The sequence below is a fragment of the Anser anser genome, assembly GCF_964211835.1.
Source record: "Anser anser genome assembly, chromosome: 8".
Lineage (NCBI taxonomy): Eukaryota > Metazoa > Chordata > Aves > Anseriformes > Anatidae > Anser > Anser anser.
The window spans coordinates 21,446,635-21,468,567 of NC_139728.1; the positions used below are offsets into that span (position 1 = coordinate 21,446,635).

The following is a 21,933-nucleotide window of genomic DNA, read 5'->3' on the forward strand; positions in this document are numbered from 1 at the left end:
GGAGGCTCAACGAGGGCTGCAGCAGGCTCCTGTAGCCTGTGTTTTCACGGGAGGGAAGGGTAGGAGTGGGGTTGCCCCTTCCCCTAACAGCGAGCTGTGTGATCAGCTCTGCATCCCCTGTGCTCATCACACCCTGCCCGCGCTGTGTGTTAGACCCAGTTGTACTTCGGTTTCGTAGGTCTGTGTTTTACATTGAATGGGTAGCCCCAGACAAGAATTGCCTTTTCCTGCAGCTGTGCTATGAGCGTTTTGGCTTTCTCCAGTTATTTAGGTTTTTATCTGTCTTTTGCGATTCCGGACCGCTTCCAGCCAGCACGTGGGCTGCACCACCGTGCGCTGCAGTGACTTTTGTCCCTGATGCTCCTAGTGAGAGAGCTAAATGACAGTGGAAGTCTGTAATGACTGATTTATGCTAAAAAGGAAGCCAATTTTGAATCCATAACCTTGAAGCTCCTAGTGTCTTTCTGGGAGGAGCAGCACGTGATGGAGGTTCATTTTGCAGCCAGTAGGGATGCCGTGACTTCCAGAAATCCCCATGAGAGTGAGGTGGCTGTGGTGACGGCAGCGTTTCTCTGCCTGCCCTAATTTGCACAATTCACCAGGCAGTGAGAGGAGGGGACATAGATGCTTCTGGCTTCGATGTTACAGCCTGAAAGGACAATTTACATCCTACTTTATTTTGGAAAGTGACTTTTCCAGGAGAGATGAGATACATTTTACAAGATCGCTTTCTATCTCTGCTAGTAATCATTACTGAACATCACAAGTAAAAACTTCAAACCTAGGAAAAGTGAAGAGCCTGTGACAAACAGAAGGTAAATCTTACGAAACATTGTAATGGAGGTTTGTCATCTGTGGCCCGTAGTGTTCAGTACACCTGTGTTTTCTGGTGCTTTGATTGCAAGGCTCATAAAAAGCTGAGTTAGTAGAAACCCAGGATGTTGTGCTGGTTATGAGGTGATGCATCTCTTACTGCGTTTCCTCTTGTTGTATTTCCTGTTGGGAAGGCTGGAATGTTAGCTGGAGCGGGGTAAGGGTGACAGCAGGCTGGTCACTGGCTGTAGGTGCTGTAAAATAAATAAATCTGTTGCCATTTGCTCAGCATGGATGTTTTTGGAAGGAGGAAGGGTTAATAAAAATTGAAAGCGTGATTTTTTTCCCAGACCTTTCTCTGCATGGTCCGACACGTAGAGGGAATAAGGATGGATGGGAGATAATTTCTTGTGGAAGTCAGGAGGAGAGCAGGGGCACACAGGGGCAGCGCAGCTTTCAGTAGGCAGGGGGTGGAGGAGGGACGATGTACGGGTGCGCTTCTAACACTGCGTGCAGTCGGGAGGGACGGGACGGGGGGTGGCACGCTGGGTGCTGGCAGAGAACTGACAGCGCGTGCCAAGATCTCGTGCACGCCTCCTTCAGCTTCTGTTAGATCAGTTATGTGAAAAGTGATTCTTCCCTTGACTCAGGACTGAAATCTTAATGGATATAAAACCAATGGCACAGTTTGTACTGACCTACCTGGTGCAGACGTTTTATCTCAGGTACATGTTTAGGCTTTCCTGTTCCGTCGGTAAGTGATGGTGTGAGGAGCTTGTTTGTGATCTTGTGTAAAATTCTGCAGCAGAAACTCTAGTGGCGTTTTGTGAGGAAGGCAAACTTCATTTCCACTGCGCTCTTTCTAAAAGACTATGAGAAATCTTTTGCTTATTGATTGTGTTTTTTTTTTTTAATACATGCTGGTAGTAGAGCTCTTGATGGATTATCCTTTACTGTTGTGTTTGCATTGTTCTTTCTCCTATCGTAGAGAGACCCAGTGGGTTTCTCAGTGTGAGTTAGGCCCCTGAGCATAACCCAATGCAAGCAGGACACTACACCTGTTAGTTTTTCTTGTGTCTTATGTGAATTCTAAGAATTTTCCTTTTTTTTTGTTTCAAGTGTTAGATTTACAAGACGGCAATGTATTCAAAGATGCTGAATGCGAAGCTTCCTTCGTATGGTACTTACAGGAACTAAGTTTTCACTCTTATCTCTAAATTTTCTGTTTGAGTCTCTGACACTGTGGCTTTGCAGTTTCCTGTTGAATAGCATCACCTGAACTTGAAGCATTTTGCCCCTGAGTGACTCTGTATAAAGGCCTGCTGGATTATGAAGTTGTGGGTTGGAATAGACAGAGAATTGAGAAAAACTTGAAAGCTCTGCCACATCAGGACCTAGGAGGATTGTTTGTTTTACAAATTATGGGCATTGCTTTGCTTTTTTGATTACAAAAGTATCTCAGTTAATTCTACTTCGAAGTTAATCACGGCCCACATGCTTTAGTATTTACTGGACATTCAGAAATGATAGTTTGGGAATACCTTTAAGTAACAATCTGTGATAACAGCTGCTAGCAACTGGAAATTATAATTTTCAGTTAGAAATATTTTTTTATGCTATTTTCAGATAGAAATAATTATTGCCCTTCTGCGACGTTATGGTTTCGGTGCCTTTTGCAGAGGAGATGCTTGCAGTTTTATGATATTGTGTCCATTTCTTTTGTTTTCCAGAATACGACAAACTGGGCTTTCTCCTGAACCTGGACTCAAAATTGTAAGTAAACTGTAGGACTCTTCTTTGTTCCTGTAGTTACAAATTTGTATTGCAAGCGATTTTTATGTCACTTGGGCAGTTGGCTCACTAACTGTATACTCCTACCTGGGACAGTCCAGTCCTGCAGTAACCTAGCAGTTGCTTTACACTAGGCTTTACTGACTGGCTTGGATTGTGGTTCACTGTCTTTAATTCCTTAATGACTGATCAAGAGGCTATAAATGTCCACCTGAAGCCATGCTTGTCAGTCTGCTCTAGATGTCGCATCCTTGTTATCCATCTTCCAAATGAGGAGAAATGCATTAAAAATTTGAAAGCAGAAGGAATGTCAATCTGCAATTTACTGGGAGGTTTAGAAGTTTTACTTCCGCTTTTCTCTTTAAAAATGGATACTGCTGTCTTTGTAAACTGGAGTGGAAAGAACCTCAGTACGAGATGGGAGCTGTGACCATTTTCTATGTCAGAAGAACAACGAAGTTCCAATGGAGAATGGATATTCATCATACTTTTTGCCATAATTGGTCAAATTGAGACTGAACTTCGTAACACTAGGGGTCACTAGTGACTCTGTTTCTGAGGTCAACAGCCCAGGGGAAACTTTGGCATTAGGAGCAAAAAGACTACTAAAACCCTTCTGCTTCTACTACTTAAAAAGACATTGAAGCAATCCAGTAGCTTTGAGTGACTTGAGGATGCATCCCCCATTCAATGCATCACGTTAATTAAAAAAAATAAATCAGTGTTTTAAGAAGCTTCAATGTACTCATTGGGTGTAACGTTAAGGTAAGGTTTTGAGTTTAGTCTTGCTGAACAGCTTGTGAACATCCATAATGAAATAAAAGCCATACAACTGTGCTGGGGACTGTTGTTCGCAGTAAGTGAGAAGATCTCTAGGTAGGAGCTGCTTTTACAGAAGCAGGTGAGTATATAAATTACTGTAGGTGAGTGTATCAGGCGGGATGGTGCTGTAGAAAAACATATATGGGGGAAAAAAAAGGAATACTGATTTTGTAAAGGGTCTGTATCTCATTCAGTGTGCAAGAAGTATGACAATTTATTCCATGAATCAAGGACAGGGTTTCTTTTTGGTAATGTAACGTTCTGTGCTTTATTTGTTGCATACCCATGGTGGCTCTGCAGTTCCCATTTCTATATTAAATTTTCAGTACTGGGACATCCTTGTGATTTAGAGAGCCTTACAGCACTGTGGATGAGATGATATATTATCTTCAGTTTATACACGTAGATGCTAAAGCAGAGAACTTAGTCCAAAATTGTGAAGCAGGTAGGTAACTTCTGAATGAACATCTTGGTGCTAGTGAAGAGAAAAAAAATTTCATGTTTTTTAGTAGTCTGATTTAGTTTTTTTAATTTATTTAATTTTTGTCATGACTGATGTATTGAAAATGCAGCTCACTGGCTGTGCACTTTTGGTGTAGCAGCTTCGGGTGCCAGCCTGTCTCAACCACTGCTTCAGTCTTGTTCTTCCTATCCTTCCTTCTGTGCTCTTTGTCCTTTTGTTTGTTGCTTTTAGGAAGTCTCCATTGAACCTTCCTTCATTTCATACCTGTGTTGCATTCTTTTTTTCTCTTATTTGCTGACTTACCTGTTGGGTTACACCTCTTTGAGACACAGCCTGTGAGGTTTTTACCTGCTGGAGGGCTTCCAAAGCTCTAAACACTTCTATGTTTCTTTCTATTTCTTTTCCTCTTGATAAAAATTCTCCATTATCTTTAATTTTAAAAAATTGTTTTTTAGTCATAAGATATTTATATAGCACTATAAAAATGCGTGTTTGCTTTAAAAGCAGACCAGCCATAAGTTTAGCTTCTGGAAAAGCATGAAAAATAAAATGAGCTTGTATAAAATAAGTACAATGAGGTTAGGTTAAGGTGCAAAGAAAGCAAGTATATCGGTAGGTGAAATCACATGGCTGGCTTTTGTGTTTGTTTGTTTCTTAACTGCAATAGTCCTTCCTTGGTTCTATTTTTTTTCCCTTGTTTGTTTATTTTTCCTCTTCGAAAGTAAAGGTAGCCCTGCTTTGAGGTGGACCTGCCGACTTGCAGAGTTGCCTTCCAGCCTGAATTATTCTGTTCGTTTTTTTTCAATAGCAAGAGAGCTAGAGAAAAGCTGAAAATACCATAAAACATACGAAATAAATGTTGAAAGAAAAATGGGTGTTGGAAGATGAAGCCTGAAGGAATTTGCTGCTGTTCCACAAGTTCACCATGTGGTCAGGATACCAAATGTGTTTTCTAAGTACTTTCTGTGAATTCAGTGGAATTTAATGGTTAAAAATGTGTAGTGCTTTCTGCAACTCTTAATCAAGATGTTAGTATTGCAGAAGGACTTTCTGGTTTAAAAAATACTTGCTCAGAGAGTTAAGAGGGATAACAAGTTCTGTGCTGATGACTTTTTTGGCAGAAATAATTTAATTATGTCTGTTGTGATATAATCGTCCTGGTGGAATTTTGCCATAGATCATAACTTTATAGAGTGCACTTAATTGACAGCGTGCGAGAACGTTGTGTGACTTGAAGCACTTGGGGCAACAATTAGTTTTCTCTCTTTTTTTTTTTTAATCTTTCATCTTTCATTTGTTGAAAATCTGTTCCTGGCTGTGTTACTTAATATCATTTAAACTAATGGCGTGGAGGAGTAACACTTTCTACAAAGGCATAGTTGCAATAAAACTTAAGTGCTCTGACATGAATTTTAAATTACATTGTACAGAGTATTTGGCAGGAATAAATAGAAATGTATCTGTTTGCCTTTGCATCTTTCGTTTTTTTTGTTTACTACTTTATCATCCTCCACCTTGTAGGTACCCAAGGCATGTTACTTATTTTGTTGTGGTTACAGCAATGTAATGATTCTGTTCACTGGCTCTCTTTGAGTTCATGGAAGTGGTAAGGAAGCTGCATTTGTTCTCTTTGGAAAGAAAATGTCAGAAATACACGGGTGTTCTCTGTGGGAATTTTATGGCTGATGCATTCCTTGCTATGGCATTAAGGAGACTGCAATGGCCAGAATTCTCACCTGGAAGGGGATGGAAAGTTTTTAAGGTACTGCACAGGTGTTGTTGCTCTGAGCTTGTCAGAAAGTCAAGATGGAAAACACTTGCTTTCTGCTGCCTGTGCTTAGGCTAGCTCTTCTCTGGAAGGTCTTTTATTTTCTAAAAATGAAGATGGTACCCAGATATAGGGACTGTTAACGAGCTACAGGATGAATAGAAAGCTGAGGACATCTGAAGGCAGTAAAGTTACTGAATTAGCTGTTTTTCATAGTCAAAACAAGACCTGAATCTCCTCAGGACTAGCTTATTGAAAAAGATCTGTTGCAAAAGGAATTTATCTTTTAGTTGTGTTTGTACCAACCATAATATCATTACCAAAGTTAGAATACCAAAACAAAATGTGCCCAAAGTCTGTAAACAGGCTGGCTGCGTCAGTTTCTCCCAGGTAAAGTGGTTTCCCAAGCAGCAGAGATATGTACAACTTTTAAAGCTTTAAGAATAAAATCCAACATTCACTGGTTATGTAGAAAAGTGTATTTATACAAAAAATACGATACAATTCATAGGTCTTAATCCTTTTAGGGGTGAATAGTTCCTGAACAACTTAAGGCCATCAGTCATGTTAGTGACTCAGCCAGCGGATTACTAGGTGCCACCAAGATTTGCAGTTGCTTTCTAACATCTGTGCTTGGCAAAAGGGTTGCGTGCTTTTATTACTATTAAATATTTATATTGAAGTAATTCTTTGAGGCTGGCCAGGTCCTAGAAATGAGTCTCATTCACTACAGATTCTGAGTCATTCTCGGAGCAGAATCTCTATTTGCATGGAGTGAAAGGAGAGTTCTGCACGAGGATCAGCGTATGGTCATGTAGTTAATTATAGAGTGTGTCTTAATGCATATTTAGCGAGGCCCAGCTTAATGTTGTGTGGTCCTTTTTAGTTTGTCACTTACTACTTTGTGCTCGGTTTAGTTACCATAATGATTACTTGGAGTTACACGTTAGAAGTGTAGATTTGCTTGCATTGTACACGTGGAAAGCTCCTTTTTAGTAACAGCCAGTGTGACTTGGGGCTGGTCCCTTGCATTGTCTCCGTTACGCTTCTATACTTGCTTTCCTTACCTTGCCTGCCTGCCATTTTACGACATGTGAGATGGAAGCTGATGTCTGGTCAAACTGCTACTTCTGTCCTCAATTCAAACTCATCCTTCAAAAGCTATTTTGGAAGGTACTTTAGCTGCTGGATTGATGACATTATGCTTCTAAACAACAGCCAGATAAAAGCCTGCCTTGGGTGATGGCTGTTCTCTTCACCTGCTGCCACAGTCAGCTCTAAACCTTCATGGTAGATTCGCAGCTGGTGAATGATGGAGGAGGTGTCCCAGGGTTTGACTTTGTCTGGGGAAGAGCAACTCCCTGATAAAGTCTTGCAACTGTTAGCAGATGTGCTTGAGCTTCCTGCCAGCATTTGGAACTGCTGGAAGTAAAATTCCTCACTTAATAAGACAATGGTATTATAATGTGTTAATTTGAGAGAGAAAGTTCACTTTTTTAATAGGTAGAATCGCAGGCAAGAAAATTACTACTTCTTTCAATCAGAAAAAATGACTGAGACATCATTATGGTTGACCACAACAACATAACACGAACATAATTTACTGTGTTTATACAAGATATGGTATACGTTTTATATAATTCTTCTAGATAATTAAAACAAGGAATATTTTTCCAGTGTGCTCTGTGCTTTGCTAGGTATCTTGTTACATGTTATTACATCTATTTACATGTTTTTCCAATATTATAAATGCGGGAGATGCAACAAAGATTTTTGAATACTTGTTATAATTTCAAGGTTGTCTTTAAAAATAAAGGACAAAAAGTGAGTCTTTGTAAATAAATAAATAAATGGAAAGCCAAAAATAATAACCTTCACCCTGCAAGCTCAAACGAAACTCGATCTAGTCTTTGAAAAGACTGTAAAAATGGAGGGAGTTTTGGGCTAGGGAAACACAGATTGGATTACTTCTGTTTGTTGAAATTTCTTTCCTTCAGAGCTTTAATAATGAAGAACTGAAATGGAGCCCCTTCCCCTCGTTTTGTTTCTGGAGTAGGAGGTTGCTTTGAAGCTACGTGTGTGTCTATGTGTGGTACTTTGCCATTAAGCACTGTAAAAATAAGCAATCAACGTGTTGGAATGCTGGGCTTTCCTCGTGCCTGCTGCTGGGGGATTTCTTTGTGCCCTGTTCCCCTTCCCACTACAGCCCTGGGTGGGGGTAAGAGTAAAGTGAGAAGTCACAGGGATGTCCCGTCCTGCCTAGGCAGGAGTGAGAGTGCGCGTCTCGATGTCGCTTTTTCTGAAAGGTTATTTCAAGGCTTGGCATACTTGATATCATTGGTATGTTCCTGACACTCAGTTATTTGTTTCTTCTTCATTTTGGATTTTTCCTTTGACTTTTAATTCACGTTCTTCTACTTAATCTCTTCCAATCTGCACTAATCGTTTGAGCACTTCAGGTATTTAAAAATGAATCCTAGCTATTCACAGTGCTTCAGGTATTGGGCTGTTTGTTGTTCATCTCATTAAACCTCCCACATGTGGTTGGGATGCAGTTGCTATCCCAGTTCTTTGTTTTGTTCTTCCTAGCTCTTTTCATATTTTTTCCCAATTTTGATATTTTGGAATTCTCATAAAGGTTCCTAATGCGAGTCTTTTATCTAACTTTGGGATTCTCGTGTTAGACACAACATCAGGAGATGAAGAAAATAAAGATTGAGGAAGTCAGAATTTCTGGATAATTAGATATAACTGAATCATTCCTTGATTTGTTGAATGCAAACAAAGATAAAAAAAATTATGTTTGGTGCTTTTAAAAGGGTCAGTTTCCTGAAGCTGGAAGTAATTATGAATCAAACTATGTGGGAAAAGAATGTAAAGCAAAAAATATGAATGGCTGGGCATTGTTTAGAGCAGTTTTATGCTGTTTGCCCCATTAAGTTCAGTTTCATAAGACAAAGAAAAATGTTCCTGGAAAACCAGTTTTACCTACAGGATAAGTGAAAACAATGTTAGTGTGTTTATAGGAAAGGTAGGACAGTGAATACAGGGGGTCTTGTTCTGTCTGGCTAAAAAAAATATTTTAAAATATTTAAAAAAAATCAGCAACAACAATTCAAGCAACAGATACCTAAGTGTGTGTGCTTTGGAATTGTTATGTCTGGGCAGCATTCTTCTAATTTTTAAATAGTAGCTGAGGACTTTCTGGAAAGCTAGAGGTGACTAATAAATCCTCAAATGCTAGGGGGGAACTCCATGCTACTGGTTGAAAGTTGATATATTTTAAATGCAAAAAGGGATGACTCTGTAAGCTTTTCAGCCTGTTTTTTGATTCTGAGCACAATAACAATAGCCAGTATGGATTTCCACCAGTAAATAAATTGAAATGCTTGTAGCTCAAACTAGCGTGCATTTTTGTGTTAGATGGGTTTGTTCTTCAGGTGAGCATCTATGAAGGTGTCAGCATGCATGAGTTTGGTTTCTTTCTTGACACATTCATCTTGGGACTGGGTTTGCACATCTTGTTCTTTTATAAGACAGACTGGTGGTTATAAAAACTGGAAGCCTACGAAGAAAAGGCTCAGTTCTCTTTTTCCTTCCATATCTATAAGGCGGAACACTTTTGTACTTGGCAATGCAGTAGCATTAGCCTAACTGAATGTAATTTGTTTTTCAGGGTGAATGTGATTACAGCTAGTAACTTTAAAAATTTCTGTTTGTTTGTAAAAATTACTGTTGTTTGAGCAAGCATTTTTTGAGTTGTTGCCTTCCCAGAAGGGTAAACTTACTTTAGTAGCGAAACCCAATTCAGGAACTTCCTATAAGCACATAAATTACTGGGAGCCTTCGTGTTCCTTTATCATCTTGGGATAAGAGCATGCAAAAAGCCACACTTCATATTCTCCCTTCAGAAAACTCTTCTGAAAGTCAGAGATTAGGCCAACTAAAGAAATTACTTTTGGCCAGCTTCTGCCCTGGTGAACTATTTTTAAATTTATGGTTACTGAGTATTCTCCTCCTAAGACTTTCCTGATCCCTGAATATGTTATGGAAATTGAATAAATGCATGTCACTGTGATGGATTGGGCTATCTAAGCATAGATCATTCCCAGAACTTCAGTTTAAGAGGTTAGAAATGCTGTGTTGAGGCCATTAAGGGAACGTCTCATTCAAATTCTAATTGGTTATGCAGTTTATTGCAAGGACTAGATGTTCTGTGGTATCGTGGGGTTTGATATGGATCTCTGCTAAAACATTGGCATTCATCGCTGTATTCTTGATATTGGTCTTAAGGAACAATGTGAAAAACAGGTGTTTTGTTGCTGCCTGTCCTGAATCACAGCAGTTGTGGGCTTATCATTAAACTGATGCAGGAGTTGCCTCTGTTGGAAACCCCTCAGGCATGTACGTGATCACCAAGCATCATCTCTCCTGCGTATGCGGGGCTTAACACAATCCCTTCTTGCAGGCCAGCACTGTTCCACCCCCGAAGAGCTCTACTTCCCTTTTGTTTGCCCATGGAAATACTTTAAGGAATCCTCGTATGCCCTCCCTGAAGAACTGAATGTATTCCATCAAGGGAACATTAGTGTTTATCGAGCCTGCCTCTGAAGCATGTCTCTTACTCAGAAAAGCACTCGTGCTGTGGTATCTAGACACAGTTTAGTTGTCAGCTCTTTATTTATCTTTTTGTGTAAGTGGCAGCGAGGAGGTTTTATGAATGGGGTGTATGGGATGAGACAGCTTACTTTACTCAATCTGCCTCTATATTTGTCTTCTGCATTGCTGTAATGTGACCAGATATGTCAAGGCCGTGCTGTGTTTATGTGCTAAAAATGCCAGAAATAAATGTTAAGAATATATATAGTGCGTGTGTATATATGTGTGTGTGTATAAGAATATATATATCAACGCGAGGAAGAGTTTGGTGGAATGAACTCATACAGATTTCTTGCATGCTGGTGGAGGACAGCAAAGCTAAGACATACTTTTAACAGCCATGATTATAATATGTTAGGTAAAATAATATTTCATGTATGCCGAAAGAACTTAGGAAGCTCTGCTGCTGTGCTAGAGAAGAACTGCATAGCAGGAGAAGAGAGGCAGGTATTGAGTGCCATGCTGTGAAACAAGGAGGATAGGCTGAAAGAACTCTAGGTGAGAGAGGCTGATGAAACACCATTAAATATAAGCCAAAGATGCATTATTTGTTCTGTTTCCAGTCTTACAGAAACATGACACTGTCTTGCTTAGTAAAAAATCTCTTTATTTTGCTGTTTAAAGTCCTTCAAGGTTTGAAGGACATAGGACCAGAGTAAGTTTGGATCATGTTGATCAACTTAGAATATGCTCTTTCTTTGGGAAGCATGACGTTGCTGCTAGCATCCTTGACAGATCAGTGCTGGAGAAGTACCCTGAAGGACCCTCACCCTGACAAGGGCTGGTGGGAGAGCTGATGTTGTGTGGTGCTCAAGGCACTGAACCAGACATGTTGAAGGCTACCTTGCAGCAGGAAGGTTACTCACAACCGTGTTTGATGCGCCACATCAGGGCGGGAGTCGTGAGCTGCTGTTGCTGTAGGATCCTTTTAATGTTACGGATATTTGAGTTGGATTGTGAAGCTCAGATGAGATTTTCTCTAGTTGCTTTTGGGAAACCCAAACATTAACTTCTATGGCATGCTTTGTCCTCTCACGTTACACAGAAGCACGTGGGATTCTTCCTCAGCTCACGGCAGAAATGAGCTCAGGCACAAGCACTGCTGCTGACAGCCCCAGGTCTGTTCTCAGCAGGGAGAATCAGGACCACAAAGGGAGAGGCAGAAAACTGCCAGAATGTGTAGGGGCTCTTTCTTTCTTTCTTGTCTGCCATGCGATCTGTTCCAGCTGGTTGATGGAGGACAAACTGAAAAGCCAAGAAACAAAATGTTTATGATATGCATATTGAATGCATTTGAATACTCCGATCCATACAGGATTCAAAGCTGTGTTTTATTATCACGGAACTCAGGCTTTTGTGAATTGGTGAAGTGTTGCCTGTTTGAGTTAACAAAGAGAGGAGAGGACCTGTTCCACTGGAAAGTGAAACCTATTTCAGTGCTCAGCCTTGGAGCTTGCCTTAACCTGTACACCAAACGTCTTGGAAAAGCACTTGGGCATATGCTTTTTTGGAGAGCCCTGACCAGCCGCTTCCTCTAGGACTGATGCTCAGTGAAGGCAAGGGTGATACAAGAAGAGGGGAGGTCAGATTAACCAGGCTGCGCGCGGTTCCTTCTGAGACAGACTCCATCCTGTTCCCTGACTCATTGCAGTTACATGTGGCAGTTGGGATGCTGGCTGGATTGCCTTTTCAGACAAGCAGCTGCTCTTTGAAGTTTAAAAAAAAAGTAAAAATAGTCTGACCAGAAGAACATTCATTAGAGTAGTGTATGGAGTACAGAGGAGAGGTTTCCATCTGGGTGGCTCTGCAGCTTCTTGTTGTTAACAGTACTGGCTATTCTTAATTATTTACCCTAAAGCAGGTTGGATTTTGTTACATGAGGGCACGCTGACTGCCAGTATCAGCTTCTCCAGGCCAGTGTTACCTTCTGTATTTCCAGCAAGGTTTCTGGAGGAAACGTTTTCCCAGCAATTTGTAGCTTTCCTCTTCTGAAGACTTCAGCATGGTACCTATTAGATTACTTGGTGTGAGTTCAAATCCGTGGCATCTGTCTTTAATATAGGTCAGTGAAGACAGCGTTTTTTGAATTCTTACTACAGAAAGAGGAGTGCAAAAAAAATTCAGGGCCTCATGACTGTGTGCAGCATTTTGTAACACTACCGCTAAACCGCATTCCCCAATTGTGAGGTCGTCTGTTCGTGCCATCTAAAGTAATTTATTCACTGACCAACTTTTTCCCTCTCCATTTCAGTCCAGCCTGGGAGAGGGGAAAAAGAAAGTTCTTTCTTTTTCTTTGGTTAAGAGGAATTGATTCGTTATTCCATCTCAGGCTGTCCAGATCATTCAAACAAAAGTTTTGAGGGCAACCTTTGTCACCCTTAACCTGCAGAGTCACCTGAGAAAATGAAGAGGGAGAATATTGTGAAGTGTTCTCACTAAAGATTTACTATCAAGAAGCTGAGAGAGATTCTTCCAAGTGGGATTTATTCTCCTGAGGCTTGACCTCTGCTAATTGCCTATGAAATAGATGTGTTGCTGCAACATAAAGGACTAATATCCTGAACTTCCTTTGTGGGGAAAATACAAGCGGGCAGACCAAAGGTTCACCTGCCCCATGTCTTGTTGCAGAAAGTGCTCGGCAGAAGTGTTCGGGGAGGTGGTAAAACACGAGTGTGGAGCGATCCTTGCTCCCGTGTTGCTCTTCGGCGTTGCTGCCCCAGAGGTGGAGGTGTTGGCAGACCTGCTGGTGGCTTTGGATCCCAGCTCTGTTTTGGCTGCACTAACGTACTGGCATAACAAAATCTACTGATCAGATGCACATTATGTGACAGTAGGGCTTCCTTTTGTCTGTGTTTTGCTATCTTCAGGTTAACTTTGGTTGATGTCCCTAATTCTGACAATATGGGAAGCAGTAAATAATCACTGTTGGCATTTTCCAGACCATTCTGCTGTGCCAATGTGCATTCGAACCTAGCTGAGCTCTGTAAGTTTCTCTAAAATCAAGTATTCTGTAGACTGCTTGTGTTCTTGGATGAAATGAACTACATTTTTCAGAAGTAAAATTTGGTGATTAAAACCTTAGTTTAACTGATTTTCTCACTTGGCAGTTAAAGCTGCTAACTACTGAAATTTGACATTCAAATCTACTAAACTGTAGCATCCACAGACTTAAAGCTGTGATTTCAGCTGTGATACTTCAGGAATTTTTAGTTAATCATTTTTTCAACTCTACTCTTTGGGGGAATATCTTTGTTTTCAGAGGTATTGACTCCTACTCTGGGCAGGGGATTCCTGGATTCTAATTGGGTTGAGTTATTAATTCCCATCCCTTTAGCACTCGTTGGTCTTTCCTGGACCTACACTGCTGGATTCATTACACTGCAAATAGAAAAACACTGTTCCTGGTCCAAAGAAAGCATTGTCTGCTTGTAGATGTAACAGATGAGGGGCGGTGATGAAGACCGAGGGTTACAGCAATAAAATTATGACATTTCAATCCATCTTCTTACATTCCTTCATTTGGGCAAAAGTGGATGTGATATTTGAGCGTTTTATTTTCCATCAGACTTTTTAATTGGCTCACTTTTTATGGCCATTGTGCAAGCCATGACTTTTCAGAGTTATTTAAATGGAGGATTGTATGTTAACTTTCTAAAGTTTTGCAAATTGCGTGTTTTAATATTAGGAAACATTATCACTTCTGACTTTGGGGAGATGGAGGCTTTACTCTTCAAACAGTTATTTCAGAAATAAATTAATGTAGGAATCCCTTTGCTTGCTGTGAGAGTTTTCATGACTAAGGGAGTCCTAACACACTCCGTCTCCAGATAAGAGACTAAGCTCTGGTGTATCTTCTTTGACTCTTATCTGTAAGAACAGAACGATGATACTTACTCATCCGTCTTCTGAGGATGGAAAACCGTAATTTTGGATATGGAAAGCAGTCCAATAATATACATCCAGGAATTATGTCAATTATCAGTAAGTTACTTCATCCTTAATTCATGAGTTTTTGTTCAAAGATTAATAAATAATTGAAAAAACAGAAGTCCTTTTTTGTTTTTAATTTCGTTTTCTATATTGTTTGTAAACAGCTGTCTTCTCTGCAAATCAGATTTCCATATTTCATGCTTTTTAATGTAATCTAACAATATTTCAGCTATTTTTCTCCTTTCCATGTTTCCTTAAAAACACAAAACCTCAAACTAACTTTTTTCTGTACTCGTTATGTGTCTATTTGAATATAGTTGTTTTCTTCTCTTTTACAATTTGTTTAAAAAAAAAAAAGAAGCAGGAGATCAGGAAATATCAGAGATTATTACTCAATTCTTTGAGGAGTATGCAGCGTGAGGTCACATACAAAATGTGCCATGGACTTTTCTTGGATTTTTACCTGCATCCTTAGACTCCAGTTTTATAAACTCACCATTTAGTTTCTTTATTTAGTGGTTGAAATAAATCCTTTCTAGCTTGACCATTTCTGATTCTTTGTCTGCAAGGATCATAGTGTTTTTTTAGGAGTTGATAAAAGGTTGTTAATTGTGGAGGTCCAGGCTGAGTTGCTGGATGCTCTGAACTATAAGAGATGGTACAATGATACAGACCTTTCTGAAACAGAAATCACGGCTGTATTTCTTAAGATGTTTATGTATTTAGCGCTGTTGAGACTAATCTGAGATTGCTTCTTTTGCCTAGTGATCTAATTCCAGGATGGGAATGTCTTTTTTTTCCTAGTATGTCAAAGACCTGGAGTGGAATTCAGCAAGGAAGTAGGATTCTCGTGCCTTTTAGGAGATGAAAACCTCGTCAGTGTTTTTTTTTTTTTGCAAAGGTGGCATGTCACAAAGGGTGAACGACATTGCCAGTTCTGTTTGTGGTCTTTAGCTTTCAGGGTCCCTTTGTCTAGTGGGTATTTCCCAAAGATAACATTGACATTGTGTCTTGCCGTCATTTAGGGTTATGGAGGCGGGCCGTGGGTTTTGGTGGAATGCCTTTAAAACTTTGTTTTCCTGAGCCAGTTTAATGTAACCTAATCTTCTTCAGCTGGTGTTCTTGAATAGTCCAAATAAATAAATAAGTGTACGTGTTGATTATCTTTGTTGTTAAGAAATTAATTTCATGAGAAACCACAATTCTTGGTACAGAAACAGAACAGGACATTTTTTTTAGCGTGCATCATATCTTTTTTAGAAAGAGGGATTTGAGCCATCTCCTTTTCTATTCAGTCACACAATCTTCTTGAAGAACTTGCTTACATACTGAAGTAACATTTGAAAATATTTATATCTGTTTAGCTGGCTATAGTGTGATAGATGCATTTCCTGTCTCTTTCAGTGTAAGCATTCTGCTTTTCCTCTTCTATCTCCTCATTCCTTTTTTTTTTTGTTTGTTTAGTTTTTCCTCAGCTGGACTAGAAAAACAGCAAGTGTCACATGATCCGTCCATGTAATCCTTTGAACCAAAGTTTGGAAACTTCTAAGGCAGCTACAGTCAGAGCTCCTTAAATTTGTCTCTGTTTCCCAAACCAAGCTGCACTCCTGCTGGATGTGGCAGGAGGAAGGCTCTCCAGCTCACCTTCCTTCTATAATGTCTTGCTCTCAAGGAGATGCCACCTGTCAAGATAACATGGTGATCATGGCTCTACTTACAAAATGCAGATGTGCAAACACTTTTTCTGTCCCTTGCTGTTACTGGTGCATGGGAATCGATGTATTAAGCCTGCTTCTTATCGTTCATGACCTTTCTTCCCCGCTGACTCAGCGGCGAGTGGAAGGAGAGTGGAAGGAGGATGCAAGAGCTGCATCACCATACCTGCTAAAGGTGTCCTCCCTGACCTTTAAGTGAACTGGTAGTACTTGCTGGCAATCTAAAATGAAGGGGAGAATTGATGGGACACTTACTTTCTCATCTGTCTAATAAAAATCCTTGCCAGTTGCAGAGCGAAGATTGGTTTATGGTTTTGTGTTGGGGGTTTTCCACCTCGAATGGGATTTGTTGCTTCAGAAGCCTCAGAAAAAGCATATTGAGACTTGGAAGCTATCTACTTCTGAGACTGTAAACAATGTATAAAATAAATAACATTCAAAGATATGTAACTGATATTAATTAAAATCTAAACAATTGCATGCCCCAGCCACTCAGGCCATGTATCCATTAGTGTCTTGGTTTGGAGCAGTCCTGTAATTTTGAAGCAAATCCCGTATTTGCCTCTTACTGTGCATGCTGATTGTGTTCGCAGGCTGGTTCTGAAATGTAGCTCTGAACAGATTTTGGGGGAAAGTAAACTGAAAGCTTTATGCTAGGAGTCTACCAAATACCTATCAAATACTTAGTGTGGAGGGTCCACTTAAGGGTCCACAAGTATGCTTTTGGCCAACAGTGAGCCATGTACATGATGGATGGTTGTATCTGACCCAGGGAACCTGTCTGGAAATCCAATCTGAAGTAAAATGCCCTGAATCTTGTGTAGTGTAGATATGAGAGTCTCAGCATTAACTGCTTTGATCTAGTGATCTGCCCTTTTTATGCCACTTCTTAATAACCACTGTGTGAATCACTATGTGAACTACTATGTACCTTTCATCTCATGTTCTCGTGATGTCTCCTATTCATTCTTCAGGTATCATGCTGTACACTTTGTAGAGCTGTTGTAAAGGTATAAGTCTCAAGTTATATCAGACCAAAGACAGAAACCTTAAGGTGAAGGGCTAGCACATTTCTGAGGAACTCCTTTTCCTTGTTTCAGAAGTGTACCAGTACATATGTTTTGTGTGCAAGTGTAACCAGTCCTCAGAGAAGATGATCTCCAAATAAATGAACTTTGTTAGTTTTTACAGTTCACAATTTAAAATCCGTGCAGAAGGCCAAGAGGCAAAATGTGTCTCCTAAACTAGATTCTGAATATTCAATTATGTGAGCTTAGTTGTGCACTTCTTTTTTAGTGGTCCAAACACTGAGTTTTTAATACTTCCTATTTAAAATGAACTTACATTCCAGTCCAATGAGGATGACATGCTGTCCCTGGTCAAGGCATGATGAAGGAATTAACCGTGGTGACACTTTCATGTTTGAGATTAAAAGATGACACGCATCTGCCAAATTCATGCAAAAGGAAAAATCTTGTTTCTTTTTCTAATCCTCTGAAAGCAGCTGGATTTTTAACTTATCCAAATTGTGAAATTTTGTTAAGATTGATGGCTACGTAACAGTGTAGAGAAGCACAGAAAATCTTAAGGAGGAATTCAGGATGTGTACTGGTCTCATAGGAGAAAAGTTAGGAGGAAAAAAAAAAGCAAGAGTGCAGTTTCTTTTTACTGGAAATCAGCCAGTTGCTTTCCTTTAACTTCATCCTCATGCAGGCACTTGTTTAAAAATTGCAGATGTTTACAGTTACCGACTATGAATTGTTTCCTTCATTCATTCTTGAGCAATGTAGTATCTTACTGTTTTACTTTCCCCTGCACAAAGTCTGAGGAAAATGTAAGGGTCCACGTTGTCATCTGACTACATCCTTTCTTCCACCTCCCCTAGCTCTTTAACCACCTTCACCTAACTGATGTTCTTGCTGTAACTAGCAGCGTGAGAATCAGGAGTCTGAACTGATGTGCTTGGACTTTGAAGATGTAGAGAAGATTTCCTCCTTGGTTCCGTAACTGCCATGATAGCCCTGCCTGGCTTACCCCAATAATTCCTGTGTCATCAGGATCTCCTTTGATCCCAGGCACAGTAACAGAGCTAGTGAGGTGAGGCTGTTCGCTAGTAAAGCACTGAGAAGGTAACACAGTTTGGTTTGGTGCGTAGTTCTTGACCCATCTGTTGCAAGCAGAAATCAGGATTATAAAACAAGAATCGAGCCTAAGCTCTCGAATGCTGTGCACCCTGTTTTGCTAATTTGTGAGGCTTCTTTTGCAGAATGTACTCTTAGTAATACTATTTCTTCTATTGGGAAATAAGAAATGTAATCACAAAAGTAGCAACAGATGCAGCAGTGTAATAGGTACACAGTGTAATAGGTACATGGTCATCAAATATGAAAGAGGTGCTTATTCATACATTTTAGTTCTGAATACTAGTTTTGTTACAGAGCTGTGCACCTACTAACAAACACTGTGATTTGTTTGATGTGTAGTTCTCTACCTCACACCTCCAGCATCAGCCTTGCAGTATGGGACACTTCATGCAAGATGTTTTGCAGACTAATTTATGGAAGAGCAATCTCTGTGAGATCAATGAATCTTGCAGGGGAAGAAAAAACAACACACACCACAAAACAAGTTTATACATCTAAAATGATGTCAGCTTGGATGGCTTTATGAGGTAGCAGAATGGTAGACAGCAAGCCTCTATGTAGCCTTACTCTAAACATTTAGCCTTGAGTTGTATGCTAAAATAGGGTTATCCTTACGAGCATGTTGGCAATGACAGTGTGGCCTCAACATATAATCTGAAGAAATCAAACAAAATGCGTCCCTACACGGATTTAAAATATAGAGTGCCCACTTCTAGTTTTCTGTAGCCTGCTGACTTAATAAGTGGCTAGAAGAAAGGAGATGAACAAATGTTGAGTGATGCGAGATGGCAGCTACAATTGGCTTACGAGAATTGTTCTGCCTCTGGCAGTCTGGCTCATGAACTTCATCACATCCAAGAAATGTCAGCAGCTCTGCCCCTCGGGCTCCAGCAGCTCCGAGTATCTTTGTGGGTTTTGTAACTGACAGCTCCGGCATCAGTATGCTGCGCTGACCAGCCCTTCCGTGCGAAGCAAAGGCACGGGGTTGTCAGCCCACTGTTCTTTTGCAGAAACGCCATGATGGGCATCTGAGTGACATTTTAATTTGATAATGAAAGCGCCGTTAAATCAGAAAAGAGAAAAATGCCTGTGCTTGTGGCACAAGATATTCTGTGTGACCACTGAGGTCATTTGAGCAAAGCCTGCCATTCAAATGGTTATACAAGTTTGCCAGCAATGACTCACTACCGTGGTGGCTACAGATAAATTCCAGTTGCTTTGTGCTTGTTTTTGAAGATTTCGGTATTAGGGAGCTCTGTATTTTTCCCTAAGCTAGAAAAATCCAGTAACGCTTATATTTGCTTGATAGAGATTAAAATTTCCCCCACTTCTTCATATCTGAAATGGTGGCATGCTGCAACAAGCAGTGACCTATACACCACGCTGTCCCTTTTGACAGTGTTAGAAGGGAATATATTTTAGCACCATTAAAACATTCTGGTTTGTCAACAACAGACCTTCCCTTCCTGTGCCTATTTATAAAGAGATCTGGACTGGAGTCCGAACACAAATCATTCAGTCCGAGTCCTAGATGAGGAATTGTGATAGTAAAAGATCAAATGTTTTGACCAAAATTATGTGGGAAACCTGTGGCAGGATTAGAGTTGGGCCTATGTTACCTTAATTTTTTTCATGTAGTTTTTATCTACAAAGGTCTTAACAAATGAAATACTTACAGTAACTTTTTATTTTGTCTAGCTTACGTCCTTTTCCGGCTGTTGAAGACTTAGACTGTTTCTGCTGAATAAAACTGTATTCTTTAAGAACCACAGATTTAGGAAATTTTGTAGTATATGTACAATAGTAAAATGTACTTTTCATCTCTTGATCATCCAGCTGGAGCTAGCTATGATCTCTTGGGAAGTGATCCCAGTACCAGTACAAGGAAAGCTACTGCCAGTTCAGCACAGAACTGCTGACATTCAAATACAGAACATCCCTGGTTAGGGTTCTGTTTGTACCACCGCTCATGATCCCTCCAGGATCCCGTTTTCAGTTCAGGGGTTCAGCTTTGTATCACTCACTTGAAACGCTCTGACTCCATGCTGTTACCTCCAGCAGCAGTTTGCAACCTAACCGATGTTGGTGATGCGTAGAAAAGAAAATACTGTTGTGGTAATATTGGGCTCTTCAAAATGATTTTTGAGGATCTATTTTGCAGATCTGTACTGTTTTCTTCGTTTGACTGTTGTTACTGACCTGTAGGAAAAAAACCTTCGTTCCACGCCTACCGCTATCAAAATAGCGCTGTATATACAGAATTATTGATCTGCCCTCAGTAGTAGTTAACACTTGCAACCTCCACTGATTATTGAACATGCAACTGTAAATGCATTTTTCCGGTGGGAGTATTAATCATTCTCATACTGTGACCGACGTTAAGATATATAATGTTATCTCAAAAGCCCAAGTGAGTTAATCTTTGCTATGTTTTTTGTGAAACAGTGAATATAAAGATTCTACAGGTGGTAAATGGGAACACAAACAAAATTAAATGGTACTTTTCCCAGTCACTCAGTAGGTCTATGGTAAAAATATGTACTTGACTTAAGTATCTTTCCTTGAGTTGCTAAATGCTAAACAGATGTTGTTTCTGTACTAAAGTGAAGTGGAAGAAAAAAATACATATCTGAATTTGGCCCTGGAATTGCTAGCCAAACTCAATTATTAGACATATCTCAACAGAACAGCAGCAGCAACGTTGTCTGTCCCAAATGCTGAATGCATCCCTTGATGATAGCCTGTCAGAACTGCTCAGCAATTCCTTTCAAATGCTTGAAAGGTATCTTACAAATAATACTTTTCTATAATTTTAACTTTGATCATACTCTAGAAAAATAGCCAAAGCAAACTGCTGGTTATACTTTCTCCCTTTTGAAAAGCTGAAGTCTGAAAAGGTGTCTTAATACATTTCTTCCATAAGCTTTACCTTCCTAGGTATGAAAATGTTTCAAAAAATAGTGGTTTACTGCTATTTCACATATCTTTAACTCTCTCCTTTGTTGTTTGTTCTCCCGTGGTGCTATATTACAACAAATGAATACCCTTCTGTATTGGCTATTATTCCTCATAGCTGTTATTGAGAAAAATTGTAAGAAAAAATGACTTGGATGATTGCAAAAACCAGTTCATAGCAGGAGAGCCCTGACTCTGTCCTTATTTTTTACAGGCCTCCAGAACTGGCATCAAGGTATGCAAATTTCTCTGAGGGAGTGTGCAAGCCTGGTTATGCATCAGCACTCATGACTGTCATCTTCCCAAAGTAAGTAATTACTTTACCTTTTTTTTTTTTCCAAGTAAATTTGTCATGGCTCACAGGCTAGTTATCTTCATTTAAAGGTTTCAGCTGTCTGAGAATCTGGTAACAATGTGATGAGTTATTTCTATAGATGAACTAATTACTGCAAAATACTCATCTCATTTTCATTTTAAATTAGACTTCAAGAAGAGGGTTTCTTTGCCTGCTAAAACCCAAAATGCTATTTTTCCCCTCGGTAGCTACTTACAGACCACTGTTGGTCACTCACAAACAGCTAACTGCATTGAACTAATGCCATGTAAAGAGGAAGTACCTTTTCTCTAGTCTGTTTGTTTTCTTGTTCATGCATTAAAAAATTATAGTTCTACAGACATCATCTTGCTGGGGTTTTGTGTTCAGTTGTTTCTCCTAAATCTTACTGAGGTCTGCAGGTTTTTTCCAGCATGTCCTTCAATTCTTTATTAATAGCATTCAATGTCAGAAATATCATTATTTTACATAGGATTGATGTGGTGTAAGGATGGCTGACCTGTAGTTCTGCAAAGAATTATCTTCTGAAACTTCTCTCA

At 39.8% G+C, this 21,933-nt stretch overlaps 1 protein-coding gene across 15 annotated transcripts in view; it reads left to right on the top strand.

The window, feature by feature from the left end:
* The window catches only part of ST3GAL3 (ST3 beta-galactoside alpha-2,3-sialyltransferase 3), a 180,295-nt gene that overhangs the window by 50,879 nt on the left and 107,483 nt on the right, over window positions 1-21,933 (top strand). For 14 of the 15 annotated variants that reach the window (XM_083845538.1, XM_083845541.1, XM_083845539.1 and 11 more), the window contains 2 exons: window positions 2,544-2,586; window positions 21,275-21,367. In XM_083845538.1, coding sequence (XP_083701664.1) covers window positions 2,544-2,586; window positions 21,275-21,367 — 136 coding nt within the window. Of the gene's footprint in view, window positions 1-1,461; window positions 1,568-2,543; window positions 2,587-21,274; window positions 21,368-21,933 lie in introns of those variants that run through there. The other variant, XM_083845533.1, reaches the window with a different exon arrangement.